Here is a 16,386-nt window from a genome sequence, read left to right on the forward strand (position 1 = left end):
ATGGCTGGAGGTTAATGTCCACCTTGTGTTGTCCGAGGAGGTTTCATTACCCTTTTACCAGCCAGCCCTTTCTTTTGAGGGAGGACGCTATTTTCCGGTGCCTTTTCAGTTATTCTTGCTAAGAATAATGAGCCTGGTCCTACCTGAGTGAGCTGTGGTTTCCTGGCTCTCTTGGCTGGACTATAAATCCAATTTGGCATCTATTGACTTGGGAAGTGTTAGGGTCTGGCATATAATTAATAGCACTTTCCTCCCGGAGTGCAAACTGAGGCTGATGTGCTCTAATTAGGAACACACACAGGCTCAGAGGGTGATTTGGGCATGAAGTTAATGAACTGTAAGTCTCTGTAGCTGTGGAGGAATTTGAGCACAGTGACTCCAAAATCAGCTGCAGAGGGAGATCTGGAAAGCTATGGAGGTGACAGCCAGGCAGACCATGCAAATCGGACCCCAAAACAGACTAAAGCAGGAAAGTAACATGCAAACTACTCCCAAGAACCTGGGACAGTGTGTGGTCATCTGTCTTCTCACCTGGCAGTTGTTGCCTCCCCTTGCTCCGGGACTGAGATCCTACTCCTGCTTGGAGGGCTACGGGCAGTGTTGCAGCTGTATGCTTTCTGCAGATGGTGCTGCTCATTTGTGAGCTTTCTGAAGTGACTGTTACAGGAGAAGTGCTCTGCAGAGACCAGTGGAGAGAAGTGGGAACGGAAACAAGTCTCTAATGGCAATGACCTTGTGTTGGGGACCTGCGGGAGCAGTAACACGGAGACTTTGAAGGCCACCTGCCTGCAGAGGAGAGATGGGGCTGCCCTGGTTGTGCTGCCCCAGCCAGATGCCACCACTGTGGGGCTGAGGATGCTGCCAGGAGCCCCATGTCCACTAACCACCTTTCTGTGTCTCCCCAGCTGTCTGTGATCCACCGTGCCAGAACAAGGGCTCCTGCAGCCGTCCCCAGGTCTGTACCTGTCGCTCAGGCTTCCAGGGCTCCCGGTGTGAAGAAGTCGTTCCCGAGCAGGAGTACCACCAGCCTAGTGCCGCTGCCGCCTTCCAGCCCCCTGCAAGCTCCCTCCGGAGAAGGACCAGCATGGCAGGGCGGGATGCCTCCCTGCGAGGGGCTCAAGTGCCCGTCCCACGGCACGTCCCAGTTGTGTAAGTCAAACCCAGGTCCCAGCAGGGTGCTTCACCAAACCCACAGGCAGCTAATGCCATGCTCGATGGGGCCACAAAGACCAGGTTGGGTCATGAGACTGGGCAGATCAACTCCCGAGGGAGGCTCCTGTCCGGACTGCGGGAGTGGAGGGAAGGGTGTCAGGCCCTGCTGTCCCTCCAAGGGACTCAGTTTGGCCCCAGCACTGTGTTACTGTCCCCAGGCACATGCAGGAATGGGGCTGGCTAGTGGTGGTCCCATAGTGAAGAACTGTGAAGCTCAGCAGTTTGCCCTTGTCCAGTTAATGAGCAGTGTTAGTGGTAGCAGGAGGGTGGACGGAGGAGTGGGCGTTAAATCTCTTCCCAAAAAGGATGTGTTTAGAGCAATATGTCCCAGTGGTATCCATGGGAGGGTGCATAGGTATGAGGTGTGCTATTAAATGCTGATATGAGCAAAGTGATGATACTCAGAGATGTCTCCTGGCAGACTCAAGCTGTTATTGAGCCATTTGTTCCATATTTCTGTGTCGTGCTGCTGTGGTGTGGGTCATTTTTGTACCCAGATGGGTGCCTGTGTACTGGGTACAGAAGCAAAGATACAGCTGTTGGAGCTCACGGAAGTCCATGCAGCAAAGACTCTGTGAGCAGCATGTTAAACTTACAATGACAACTGTAGCGTTGTCTCATCTTTTTGGGTGAGGAAGAACTTAAAGCTCCACCTGTCTCAGGTCAGTGCTGAGATGCTCTTGTACCAGAGCTGTGACTCCTCTACATTTTGTGTTTTGTTAAGTCCCTTTGCATCTGTGGGTTTTCTGCTGAAGGAGGCAGAAAAGGCAGGAATGGTGCCTTTCCCTGACAAGCAGGTCTGTGGTGCAGGCAGCTCAGTGGGAATGGAGAGGTGGGAATGGTGCCTGCTTGCTATACAACCCACACATTAGTGTTTTTAAAAAAATCACCTCCACTCTTCTGTGAGACTCCATGGACATGGGCACAAAGTGTTAGTCTGCACCACTCCTAGAGTCCCATGTTATTTTTACTACTGCTCACTCAGTTACTGGGCCAAAAAGACTGCTCTTGTTGGTGGCCACCACAGCAGAGAATTTTCACTTCCAGCAAGAAGCCTGGCTTTCAGCAGAAGTCCCTCAAGAAGACATTACAACAAATTACAGGTGCCTAACCAGAAGGTAGCTTCAGTTTCTCCTTTTCTTCTCTGAGCTGTTTTGACTTTCTCTGTCAGCATCACTTAGAGCTGCCCAAGGAAAGGGCAGGTTGGCCTTTTTTTTCTGTATTTCTGTGGGTTGTTTTTGAAGTGTCTGTTGCACTTGAAGTAGCTGTTGCCTTTCTATCTCTTCTGAAACAAAGGCAATGCATGGGCTGGAGACATTTCTAGATGGTTTTGGCCATCTGCAGTTTTGGAGGGGCTCAAATGGCAGATGAGAAATTGACTGACATGAAGTAGTTCACCGAAGCCAGCATATCTTGGTGCCCAAATGAAAGACTATCTGATTGGAACCAAATTCAGGCAAGGCAGAAGTGATGCTAGCAGGGAGAGGTGGCCACGTCCCTATCTGTCATCAGTGCCCCCAGAGAGGCTCAGTGCCCGAGCAAGCATGCAGCCCTCACACGTGCCTGCAATCCTGGTCATTGCTGACAAGTTTCCCGCAGCCATGACCCCCTCTTACCCCTCTGTGCCACCGCTCTGTGTGCAAGGGCTGGAGGGGAAGGAGGGCAGCACCCTCGGAGATCCAGCACCTGTTGAAGGCTTTCCAAGTAAGGAACATGACCTCAGGCTCTGCACAGAGGACGTGGGGCTGTGCAGCCACTGACAGAGCATTCCTGTCCTGACAGTCAGACACAGCGACTAGTGATCGCTGGGCTGGGATTGCTGAGTGCCCAGCTGCCCACTGTACCTTAAACACTCTGGCACTGTCCCAAGGAAACAGGACTCTACTAAGGACATTGCTGTGCCTTTCCTCCTTCCTTCCCATGGAGGCCATAGGACGTTGCCCTATCCGACAAGATTCAGCACAAGTATTTGATGTTTGTCCTTTGTGATGGCTACAGGTAGGACCCTGGGACATGGCCACCACTGACGGCCTTCTGGTGCTGTCCTGTGCTGTCCCTTTCCTGCTCGGGTGCTGCGTAGTGGTGCTGTGCAGGCAGGAGTGGGGCTGCCTGCAACCTGGCATCGGTCTGCATTGAAACACCTCACTTCAGGTCCTGGGAATTTTCCCATACAATTCGGTTGCTTGGGTTCTGTCTGTGGACCATATAACATAAAGCAGACAACTGGCAAGACTTAGAAGTCTTGCTGCTGTTAGATGGGTTGTTTCCCAAAAGTTTTTCAGTGCCCCTGCAGCCTGCCAACTGCTGGGCCAGCTGTGGAACCTATAAGAATGAATGTCTGCAGCTGAAGGCTTGCTCCTGCTGCTCTTGCACCCAGCTGTGCCCTCCCACTGCTGCCCTTGCACTGGCTTTGGTGCTCATCTGCCACCTGGGTAAGTTGGCTCAACAATAACACAGTAAAATAAGGACAATTTTCTCCCACTTCAGTAGACTAAGTTGACTTGTTGAAATACTACATGAGAACAAGAAGGACGGGACAGAATTGCATTGCGGGGGGAGAAAAGGGATGGCCTCCTCTTTTGTTGAAACTACTTATTAGGTTGGTCATTTGTCTCATGAAACCATGCTCTCAGACTCGTCTGAACTTGGAACCTGATTCTTGCAGTTACAACATCATCTACTTCTGTGCTACCACTAAAGTAATTTCTGTGCTTCTGCGTCAGGCTTTCTCCATGCAACTGGGCTGCAGCAGCAAAAGCAAGAAGCAAATTGGCCTTTGAAGAACTAGGTAGAACTTGCTCATATTTGCAAGCATGAGGATCAGTTCTTAGTCACTACAAACTCAGGGTCACCTTCACTGCGGTTCAGTTCACTGTCAAGTCTGAGAGGAACAGCCTGGGTTTTCCAGTCCTTGGTTTCCTCCTGGGTAAAAATTGATTGTGCTGGTGGGACACTGACTTTTTCTGCCATGCTTCCACAGCAGCTGGCTTGCTTGTCTGATCTGTTGATAAGGAAGAGGTAGAAGAAGCTTTTGGGTTTCTTAGTGGACAGAGGACACTGGTGGTTCCAGGTCAGTGGTTGTGAGAAGACTATGAGATTCAGGACAAGCAACCAGCCCCCAACCTCCCTGCACATTCACATTGCTAACAAAGAGGAGTTGTGCAATAGTGGAATCTTACAGACCTCTAAGCCTCATCTTGCTTTGCCAAGACAGGAAATCAATCCTCACATGAGTGAATTTGCCCTCTCCTTTAGTTTATTTGTGTGCATACTGACTTTATTTGTGTTTATTTGTATGGAGGTAACAATCAGAAGTTCTGAAGTCATGAACTAGAACAATTCTCTGTTAGATGCTGTATATCCATGCAACAAAACCCATTAATCCTCCCCAGAGACCGGCTTGCTAAGCAGAGATGGGTTTGATTTTGATTTCAGTGTGTTCTTAATCAAGTTTTCAGAGAGAGCACTCTCCTGGGTTATTCAGGAACTGCCTAGACCAAAATAGTTCCCACTTGCCTGAGTGGTGGGACTGCTTTAAAATTATTTCTTATTCTCAGCTAGTTGGCCTTGCTACTTACGATGACTACCACTTTATTGTAGAGAGTAGCCTGCTCTGGAGGTAGCAAGTCTTTGGGAGTCTGGAGGAACATATAAAGACTTGGTGAAAAGCATGATGAGGCAGCTGCCTGTTTTCCTGGTACTGTTTCTGACAGATGTGTTCAAATTCTCCAGAGTTCACACCTGGAAGCAGAATCAGCGATACCTTCTTGGCTTCCCTGCCAGGAAAGCCCAGGAAACACGACTGTGACAGCAGGAGATAAGTTACTGTCAGGCTTCTGTCCCCAGCCTTGGTGAGAAATAGCAGCTCCTTGACCATCAGGGTTGTACCAGTCATATGCAACTGGTTGTACTGGTTGGTTTGTGTTCGCACCTGGCAGATGTGAAGGTTAGCAAATGGATCTGTGGGCATTCCCAGTGCAGCTGTCATGGACCCATTTCCGGACATGCTGGCAGTCCTGGGAAGAAGGGGACGTGGACATCAGCCTGAGCATTATGCTAAGCACAAGTGTCAGTTCTGCCATGTTGCATGTAGCCATCAGCGCCTCTGTTTGGAGGGGTGACAGGGAAGAATCACTGCATCCTTGACTTGCCCGTACAGTGCACATTACCTCTTCTTCCTGGGACTAAAGAAGACAACACACCCAGCCTCATCTGAGCTCAGCACTTGCCCAGGGGAAGACATGGCTAGGAGAAGGGCAGCTCTGGGTTTACTTTGCTGACACCAGAGCTGGTGATGCTCAAGCTTTCATTCCCTTAAAATATAGGCTGAGCAATGAGTACCACTTCCCAAGCCCCTTCAGCAGGCCATGGCTCAGCAGAGGCTTAGAAGCAGGCATCTGCAGGAGCCTGTGGGACTTGTTAGCTGCTGCAGAAGCTGGGAGGCCCCAGCACTGTGCTGCTTGGAACAGGGAGTGCTCTGGAGAGCAAAATCCTGGGGATGTTAGAGGCCCTCCCAGCATGGACTAGCTGCAAATCCTCCCTCTCCTTGATCTCAGTCTGAATCTCTGCCCAGAGAAGCAAAGCCCTGATGGATGATTGTGCGGGTGGAGCTGCGCCTCAGCTCAGAAGCTGAGCTAAATGGAAACAGCTTTGTTTTCCTAAGGCTGGAGTATCAGCAGAATTCCTGTTTATTTAGAAGGGAGTGGAAAGGACTTGTGCCCCTGTCCATTGCTGTTGGGATGGGTGGCCAGCTGCCTCTGACTCTGGGCAGCGTGTGAGGAGGGTCCTACTGCTGCCACCTGAGAAGGTCCCTCCTGTGGGAGTGCTGGGCATTAATCTGTAACCACCATCTACACAAGGGAGCTATGCTGCCCAGATGGGACGTGTGTGCTGGCCAAGGGCCACTGGGCAAGCAAAGCATCCTTCCTCTTCACAGAAGAGGTGACTGAAACCTGCAAAGCATTTTCCCAGCAACCTGGACAAGGGAAAAGGACATAGCTGTGGTGTAAGGTGCTGAGACGCTGTGCAGACAGGTTAATGCACCGCAGCTCTTGAGGGCAGGGAGCCTCCTCTCAGAGAGCTCTGTTTTAGGAAGTCAGTTACTGGGAGTTGCCCGATGTTCTCAGGATGGAAAAGGAAGAAGGCTGAGTTAAAACATGCCCGTCCCACAGACTCCTGATCTCAGAGCCTCCTCTCCAGCACCCTGAAGGAGACATCTCCTCCCTTCCTGACAAGAGGAAGGACTATATGCAGCCCTTGAGGAATTGTGGCAAGTGCTCCTGGCCTGGGGATAGCGGGAACTTGATGCCGGTAGGGAGGCTCTGCCAAAATCTCTATTCTCTCTTCTGTGAATGAAGGATGAGAACAGCAAGGACCAAGCAAAAGGCAGAATCTTGAGTGTGTGGCAGAGGTTGCTGGATGGGGAAAGTGTATTTCCCCCCTTTTGAAAATTGGCTGGAACCAGCTCTTATTCTGGCAGCAGTCAAATGACTAGCATGATCCTTTGCAGAGGACAGTGGAGCCCACGGGTGGACATAAAGCTCTCCACCCTGGGGTGGCCACTGGAAACATAACATTGAGGTCTGTGACTTGACAAAATCAGCTTGATTACCTTATTGTCATTGAGGACTAGCAGATAAAATGAAAGTTCATTGAAAGATCACTTGCTGTTTAAAGATGCTGCTCCAAACAGAAACAGATTTGTCTTAACTATTAAAGCAGAATCTGGAGCCTCCTGTCTTGCCAGCTTTGAACTTTCCACATGTATGAGAAAAAGTGGAGCTTTCTTACTGCCTTACTTGGGTTGTTGCTGAGTGTCCAGGATTGTTTGTCCACAACACATATAGTACTAGGAGGAGGTCTATACTAGCCACGTACCTGCTGAACTTACCTCTCATTGTTCTGCTCACTTATTACTGTCACTCACTTTACATTTATGAGGGTTACCATTTATTAATACCCAAACAGCAAATAAAGGCTGACCCGGGCTGAGAAGCCCCCCTGTGTAAGTGCATTCTCATGGCAGGTTTCCTACTTCGCTTGTGATGGCACCAGCCTAGGAGATCCACAGCATGTGGCATTGAATTCCTGGGGTAAAACACTAGTGCCAGCCTTGCCTTCTGCCACTGTGGCATCTTCATGATCATTACTTGAATTGCATATTTTTTCACTGCAGCTAAACCCTAATTGCAGCTTTCTAAGGTGCTTTGCTTGGACAATACAGTTTTCACGAGATGGCTAAGCATTTACATTCCTTGATCCAGAGCCAACTTTGAGTACATATCTAAGACCTTGTTAAGAAATTGAAACTAAGAAGCAGGTGCCAGTCTGTGTGAGGATATGTGAAAAGAGATTACACTCAGGACAATGAGATCTCCATAAGATCCAGATCTCGGCCACTCTGCTGCTTTGGCATAGTTGAAAGCCTTTGGCAAGCTGGCTGGGAAGACTAAAGGAAAAACTCAAGCTACCCAAGAGGAGCATAAATGTCATTTTTCTTATATAAAAATAATTGTATTTTTTAATTACATGATATACCTTCTCTAGCTTGGCACCAGATACAGTTGCTCTATCTTCTAGTGTTTTAAAGCTGTCAGCACCATTCTGGTTAATGTGTTATATGTATTTCCTTTCTAGGGGGTTGCATATGCTTCAGAGCAGCAGGAGGGTAGCTGACTTTTCAGGCTCCTTTTAAACTCCAAATATGGTCTTCACATTAGGCCTGGTTTGTCTGTACCTCCTTGGGAGCCATTCCTGTAGCTTAATTCAGCCTCTTGGTTTTGGGAGAAAATGTTCAAATGCACTTTTTTTTTTTTCTAACTGAAAGAAAAATGCTGCTGCTGTCATCTTAGTCTGAGACTACAAGCAAGAGAGCAGAGTGCAGAGCAAATGCATTGTACACATGGTAGGTGAGGTAGTACAGAAAATCCAGTTTATAGCCTATTTTATATACTGTACATATATCATTTGGGACATTTATGACAACACAATTTATATAGCAGTTGTATAAAAAAGAAAGATGTTAGAAGAGTGCTAAGGCCACACGATCAAACACTGGAGAGTTTTTCCCTAATGCCTGAATTAGGATTGCCATCCTGCTTGCTTTCAGCTCCCTTGTGCATATGCAGTTTCTCATACCTGACCATATGCTGCCTTATTTGGTTTAAGCTGGTACTTAAGCAAAATCAAAGCTGTTCTCTTTGGTTTCAAGTGTTTTCCATAAATCACCAAGTGTTAGCAAGACACAAGGGATGAACTGAAGCTGATTTGATACAAGGAGCAGTTGAAATGGAGATGCAAAAGTCTCCATATAAATACACTTGTTCTCCTCTCCTTTCTTCAGAAGCATCCTAAGAAATGCTGCCCTGAGTGCCTGGTGCTGAAAGGCTTTGGTACCCTGCTCTCTGCACCACCTTATTTTTGTCTCAACTGCATGGAGGCTCTTGTCAGGGTCATGCAGAAACTAAACATATAGGCAGGAATTAAGAAGAGGTTCAGGCTGGAAAAATATTATCTGTTACAGTTGAAGGAAAAAAGTCCTCCATGGGAGGAAGAAATCTGGAAGAAGTGGAGGCTGAGATTTTGCAGAGTAGGGGTGAACAGCAAATTAAGCAGCAGAGAGTAACATGGTGCGGCTGCATATGAGAGGCTGGTGGCGCTCAGGACTTTGGAGGCAAAAGACCCAAGTTGAAAGAGTTTTTTTCCCATGCACCCTGGGGTCCTGCACTGAGTCAAGGTATTCTTTATTGCCAGAAAAGATCTTGACAAATTGGAAGAAATTCTGAGAACTACAAAAGCGAGGAGGAAGCTGAGGGGAATGGTTAATAGACCTACATCTGCAAAACTGAGCCAAAGACTGGCTTTGGAGGATGGGGAGCATACTCGGAGGCTGAGGCTATCTGGAACGGCCAGACAGGGTGTATTAGGTTGCCTGTAGCCTTGACAGGATGGCCATGCTAATTTTCCAGCTACAAGTCTTTCTATAACAGCAAAGTGATGAACTCTTCCAGGGATGTAATGACAGGTTGATAATGACACTGGAGCTCTGCCTTCTGCATCGCTTGGTAGCTGTGCTGCCAAGGAGCTGGAGCCCAGGCACTGCCAAGGCAGGCACAGCCTTTCTGGCTTCTCCAGATCTCTTCCTGATGGGGGTGTCGTGAACCATACATGGCCAGGAGCACTCCTGGTCCCCAGCCAGCCTCTAGTCCTCTAGTCCTCTGGCTACTGAGCACTTGGAGGGATGGAGCCACTGCAGAATAACGCAGAATAAAAACCACAAGGATGCTCGTTCCTCAATCCCCAACAGGGCTGAGACTTTGAGAGTGGACAGCGAAGTGTCACATCCCAACAAAAACTCTTAAGGCTTGAGCGATGCAGGTGAGGGAATCCCATGTGTGGCTGGGGGCAGAGAGATGTGAGGAGACCTAATAGATCCAATGGGCAGGCACCCTGCTGGATGTTCAACCATTGTTTTAGCTTAAAATATGTTTTAGATGCAGAGTGTTCCCAGGGTGAGTGGGATACTTCCCAGCACCTCCTGCTGTAGATGTCAGCCTTCCCTCCTCCAGATGAGAGGACTATACACGTCTCCTCTCCACCCTGTTGCTCTCATGCCCTGTGTGTGTGTGTGTGTGTGCGTGTGTGTGCAGCCGCAAGGTCTTCATCCTGCTCACATGCCTGTGATGAGAGAGGCTTTGCCTGCCCTCTCCATGTCCTGTGCAAAGTGGGGGGCAGGTAGCTGGCTCCCCTCTCTAACCAGGGTGTGTGTGGGCGCTAGGATGAATAGGGTAAAGTGTTTTTTTCAGGACTTTGAAGCTGACAGCCTGGTGGAGGGGGCGAGTGTTGCTAGTCAGCAAAATGGAAATGAAACCCAAGAGTGCTTGTTTTCTCCCGGCTATAGAGGGGAGACTAGTGACCTCCCCACGGCCAGGGCTCAGCTTTTCTCTGGCTGATGCCGCTGCAGCAGGTTTCATTAGATGTGTGCCAGGTCCTCAGCTTGCAGTTGTATCTTGTGGAGACAGAGGGCCCTTTGGGCTGGAGATCTCGATGTGCTTGTGGGCACAAGAGCATGTTGATATGTTGTCCTGTCCTCTTGCATGCCTCTGCTCTAAAATACAGGTCCTTCCCCTTGCCAGGGAGGACTCTGCTGCTCATTGTGCTGGAGGACACAGGCAGGAGGAGAGGGGCAGTGGGGTCTTTGCTGTGGCTGGTGGCTGAACACTCTGTGGGATGTTTACGCTGCACAGCGTCTGACACATGGCTTTGTAATGGTGCAAAAGTTGCAGATGTGGGTTGGTGTCTGTGGTCAGATGGTGGCACTGATGGGGACCTTCATGTGATGGCAGCTGTTAGGACACTTCTGGATGGTTCTCTTTCTCACCAAGGCATGAGAGCAGCTGTGCAACTGTGTCTGGCAGCAGCAGTGCCATGCCTGTTGATTATGCTGCTGAACACCCGGCCCTGCATGCAGGCAGAGGAGCCAGCTGAAGCAGCTTTCTCACCGCCTCAGCCCGAAGGAGCGTGTGGCTGAGCTGAGGACAGGAGGGCTGCACAGCCGCCCGTCTCGCCTGCCATTCTCTGCACACACTGCAGGCCAGCCGGGGCAGTTCTGCCAGAGGGGTGGTAGCTCGCCTGGCCTCCCTCCCCCTCTAAATCCCTGTTTTAGTCTATAAAGTGTGCGAGGTTTGGCCCAGATGTGGCATTTGTAATTGAGGAGCCTGGCCTGGTTCCTCTGCTGGCTCCACCTGAAGCTCACAGTGGTTACAGGCTGCATTTTGATTTTTTCTGGGAGGCATTGGTCTGCATTTCAGGTCCAGAGACAGGCAGATTATGAACGGCTCTTCATCGTGCTTGGCATTTGGAAGTCATGGTTCTGGCCATTTTATGGGTCAGCACTAAGGTCTGATGGACCCAGCCAAGGGTGCAATCTGCTACTCCTGCTGACAGCTCCGTGCTATGCCCTTGCGCAGGGCACGTTCCTGCAGCCTCGCTGGGCCAGGCAGGTGCTGTTCTCATGCATGGAGAGTGGGACTGCTGCCAGGGAGTCAGTTACTCACTAATACATGAGAGCAAAGAAGAGCACTCGCAGAGTGGCAGGTGGCATGTGTGGCACATGTGGCAAGGGAAGGGCATTTAATGTTAGCAGAGGGCTGTGCAGAGACGTGTGAGCAGTCACTTTGGCTAAGGAGCAAATTAGACCCCCAGAGACTGGTGAAAAAGAACCTGTTAGCTGTCTGTGTGCTTAGAGAGGCTCATTTATGTGGTGTCTGGCAACTTCTGAGCAGACAAAAATAGAGTTCACAGCCCATCGCCTTCTCCCTCTTTGTTCTCATGCACTACACGTTGGGCTGGGAGCCAGCTCAGTTGGTCCTACAGCACCGGCATTACTTTGGGGGCCAGAGGAAGGAAAACGCCAGGGTGGTGGTGGTGGAGGGAAGGAGCTGGGTGGTATGGAGCAGACACCGGAGACTTTATGGTGCCACGGACTTGCACATCTGTTGCTGTGGTGAGAGATCTAGAGAAATCTCGGCCAGCCACTGGTGGAAATGTCAGTCAGAGCAGGGAGCTGGAGTTACTGCTGCAAGGTGGCACAGGAGAGAGCCCAAAATGAGAGCCACATGGGCTCTGTGACAGCCTCTGGCTAGCCGTGGTGAGGGACACTGGTGACACCTGGGTGCTGGACTGAGGTGGCTCCTGGGCATATGCCAGCGGCACTGAGTGTGCATGTGGGGCACGGAACCCGGTCCTTGATCCTACCTGTGCAGTCCTGCTTTGCAGTGGTCCTTGTGCCCAAGGCAAAGGGTGTTGTGAGGGGCATCTCTGCCCACAGGAGTTCTCAAGGTCTTACAGGGGAGGGATGATGTGGATGACTCCTGTCCTACTTGCCTGATGACCTGACTATGTGTCAGCTGTGCCTGTGGCATGATGAGGGGGCAGGTGAACATACGAAGGGACAATCTGGCAGCTGAGATCTGTTGTACTAAGCAATAGGGTTGCCACTTGCCTCAATGTGCCTGTGACAGTCCAGGTGCCTGTGTCTGACTGTGAATCTAGCAGAAAGGCACCTAGATGGTCAGTCCTGTGGCTTTCATGGTACACAGGTCCTGCTCGGCATAGCCAGGAAAGTATCCTGTCTGGGAGAGGCTGGTGGCTGCTTCTTCTGGGCAGGAGAACTTCACTTGCCTTCCACCAAACCCTGGGGAGCAGGGGGCTTAGGACTTTGGTGTCTCCCTCACTTTCATGGGGGGTACCAGGGCTGAAGGCAGCAGCAGGAGGGACAGCAGGAAGCCTGAAGTAGGCAGGTTTCAGAGCTATCTCTGTTGCCTGTGGGCATAACAAACTGAGCCAAGATTTATGGACATAACGTGGGTGGGCTTGAAGTCAGGTGCCTTGTATGGTGTGATTTCCCCCCCTCTTCCCTGAGTCCTAACAGAGCTGTCTTCCTTGTCAGCGTGTTTGTGAGCTAATTGATGATAAACTTGAGTGCTCTCTAAGCAGTGCCTCTCTTGTGCTCTGGGGCCCGCAGACAGAGCCATGAATCCCGTCTGCCTGCTGAGGAACCTGTTTGGAGTCCAAGAAAGGGGAAGTTTCTGGTCTGCGGTCAATTTGCTGCTTTCCAAGCCTGGCTGCTTCTCTCTCTCCCTGTAGACACAGACACTGGTGTTGAGGCTGCCCATTCTTCTGCGATGCTTTAGTGGAAAATCAGCAACTGCTGAGCATTACAAAGTGGGAAGTGAATCATTGATTTTGGTCCCCATGGCCCCAAGTGAAGAGGGCGTCTAGCCAAAGGGACAGGCAGACAGACGAGATAGACACCAAGTATATTGTTCAGTGTTAAAAACCAGGGGAGAACCCGCCTGTTGTTCTGGCAGGTTATCAGGGACTGAGCAAGACTCAGCCCCCGTCCTGGCTGAGCCCCCTCAACCTGGAGCCGCATGTGCAGTCTGTGGGCTGGAGAAGCTGGGGTGGACATACTGCTGCTGCAGCAGGTTCCCTCCACGGGACCCTGTTCCCAGCCCCGTGGGCAGCACGCTGCCTTGCCAGATGGCTGCAGGCAGCAGTCTCGTCCCAGGCAGCAGGCTGGTTGTAGTTGAAGAGATGGAGCTTGTTAAGCTCGGACCCCGGGGTGGGGTTCCTGGTCCCTGGGAAGATGGTTTCTTCTCTGAGGGTCTCTTATCTTCAGTTTTGCTTTGGCCAGTGCCATCCCACTCTGTTGTTGCCCTCCTGGGAATTACTTTTTAGGTCTCTGTGGTCTTTGTCATCCTCTCCTTGACACTCAGCAGGGTGCAGATTTGTTTCAGCTAGTAGAATAATTTTCCAATCCTCATCTGGCCAGCCCTTCCTTTGCCTGGGGTTAGCACCCCTCCCTGCTGACCGCACTGTCCGGGATCATTCTCTCCACAATGCCTTGGGCCATCCACCCTGCTATGGTCAGTCAGGCTTTGGCTGGGGACAGGGCGAGGCAGGCTGGAGGAAAAATCAGTAATACTCCTGTGGCACTTGGCTCTGCGTTTCTTTTACGCAAACACAAAGAAACACCATTTCCCAGCTCACCAGCCATCTGGCCAAAGTCAACAGTTGGATGAAGAGCAGCTGATAGAAGCTAAATCCAGGAAAGACTGAGGTGTTGCTGCTGGGGGAGGGAAGTGCTTTGAAGAGTATGCCACCTTTGCCTCCAGCCCCAAGGAGGATACCTGGCTTTAGGTCACTGAGAGAAGCCACAGCTGTACACCCACCTGGATTCCCTGTGGCTTTTGCTTAACCAAAGAGCCATAATCATCGAAAGTGGCCTGAGATCTGAAAAATGCTTTCTATATACAGCGTTTTAGAAAACAGTGTTATTTTCTGGACCCTATGGTCTCAGTGATTTAGACTTGATTATTGTGATTCTGTGTACCTCATCTTGAAATTGCAGGTTTTTTTAAAAAAGTGTTGATTCAAAAAACAGGGGTCCTCATGTTCATTGGTGCGGTTGCTGGGAGCTTACCAGATCCATCTTCTGCTCACTGTCCTCAACAGGGTGAGAGATACCACTCACCTCCTCTGGGCAGGGAACAGGCATCTTGAGGGATCATCTAGGACTGGGCAGGAGACTCATCGTATCTAGGGAATACAACATTTTTGCACCATCTCTAGCCTGCTGTCTCTAAGGTAAATATAGAGCAGAGCATAACTGGTAACAAAACCTATTTAAAATGAAATGTTTTTACACAGGCAGTAGGTGTGCAGTTCCCTTGCTGGATATCATAGAGGCATCACTTGGGTCCTGCAGGGATGAGTAGCACTAGAACATAAGGGACCAGGTCTCCCTTGGTTCTCCTGACTTCTGGTATGTGCCCTTGAGGGCCTATGGGGAGTCTAGGTCCTTGACTTGCACTTCAGAAGAGGGCAGCTACAAGTGCTTGTTGGGTAGTTTTGAACTGTTGCAGGCGTGGGTCAGTCTGTCTGGATAGCTTCCTCCCATCCCGAACCTCTTTTAATTTTGGTTAGCAACTAATGCCTACAGGAGTGAAACTTTCCATGTGCTGATGACTATGGTCATCAGCCTGTTAGAGATCAGCAGGAGCACACACATCCATGCCCCTGGAGGGAGAACACTGCTCCCTCTACTTCGCCTCCCTGACCGTGTTTCCCCTGGACCACTGCTGCTGTTAGCTGGACCCCGTGGAGCTGAGTGCCCCAGGACATCTCAGGAGAGGTGTCCGAGGAGTCTGCATGCTGCTTCTGCCCCACAGACTGTGCCTGACATGGAGAAAGCTGTCAGCAGCTCTGACAGATGAAGAGCAGGGAAACCAGCTGCTTGGCAGGCAGTCGCCTGTGGAGGAAGAGACCACTGCCTCTTCGCAGAGATCTGTGCTGGCCACGTGCCTGGCTGGGAGAGTGGAAGTGAGTAATACCATACGGAGGGAGGCTGGAAGGCTGAATGAATGTGAAGCCTTGGGACTTTAAATATCCCTGAATGTAGTACTTGAGGTCTCAACCTCCCCTGCCTCTTCAGTGCCTCTTCCCTGAGCAGGTGAAGGCACGGAAAGCGGTAGCACAAGCTGCCTACTCTGCTGATCTGGAACTGCCCCATCTGTTTTCCATCCTCGCTCTTACCCTTAGGGCAGCCATACCAGGGAAAGAACTTGTGGCAATACGGATCCCTGGGAAGTGGACAAACTCCCATCACATATATTAAGATGCACCAGATGGTTAGGGGTTGCTAATGCCTTCTGGCCAGGTCTGTGCTGATGTGGTGAGCTCAGGTCTGTTTTGTCAGACCCTTCAAGCAAGCCAGTCCCTGTCTGCCCAGCATGGACTGACTCTGAAGGTTTGGAAAGGATAAGCTGTTTTGTATTCTTTAACCATGAGCCAGCCACTTGGCATGACTTGGGAATGAATTTGAACTGACAAAATGGCAAAAACACCCTTTGCCATTGGTCTCTGTGGCCTGGGATAGGATGATGTTACTCAACTCAGTCTACAAATCCCAGAGCTCATCTGCCTAGAATAGAACCAAATAAACAAATTAATTCAAAGCAAATCTGCCTCCCTGTGCTGTGACACACACTGGAATGCTTTGCCAACAGGATCCCAGTAGGATGGCTTTTCCTCAAGTGTTGCAAGCCATAGAGTAATGTTCCTCTGTTTTCCTTTATGAAGCTGGCACTGCCCTTCACAGTAAGCATGTATATTCCACTTTTCTTGGTAAATGAAATGGTAATGATTATTTTATTTAAAGCCCTTCATATGCTGGCTTTGTTTTTGTTGTTGTTGTTGTTGGTTTTGGTGGGTTTTTTTGTTTTGTTTTGGTTTTGTTTTTCCAAAATCTGATGATCTTGGGAATAACAGGAGTTGTCTCTAAAGCCAAGAGGTGGAATTCCTTCAGGCAGTCAATGGGTAGCACCCAGCCAAGCCCTGTACTTGCACATAGCATGCTCCCTTCCTCAAGAATAGATATTACATGAGTATTTCCAGGCACAAGAGCTGATATTTCACTGTCTTATGACACCAGTTATCTTCACCCAGCAACTCTTCAAAACTCAGGGCTGAAGTTGCCCTCAAGTGAGCAGCACTAGGACAGTGAGCATTGCTAGGATGGGGAATTCTCACCTCTTTACCTTGCAGTGCTTCCATCTATGCAGTAAAAGACCTTGCAACCCCAGCAACGTTCACACAGAATCACACACAGAA

General features: G+C 50.0%; 1 protein-coding gene across 1 annotated transcript in view; it reads left to right on the forward strand.

Annotated features, from left to right (window-relative positions):
- LTBP2 (latent transforming growth factor beta binding protein 2) overlaps positions 1 to 16,386 on the forward strand; it is a 72,565-nt gene that overhangs the window by 13,183 nt on the left and 42,996 nt on the right. Inside the window, exon 3 of the mRNA XM_080344912.1 lies at positions 906 to 1,149. Within this exon, the coding sequence (XP_080201038.1) occupies positions 906 to 1,149 (244 nt within the window). The remainder of the gene's footprint in view (positions 1 to 905; positions 1,150 to 16,386) is intronic.

Source organism: Nesoenas mayeri (assembly GCF_963082525.1).
Source record: "Nesoenas mayeri genome assembly, chromosome: 5".
NCBI classification, from domain to species: domain Eukaryota; kingdom Metazoa; phylum Chordata; class Aves; order Columbiformes; family Columbidae; genus Nesoenas; species Nesoenas mayeri.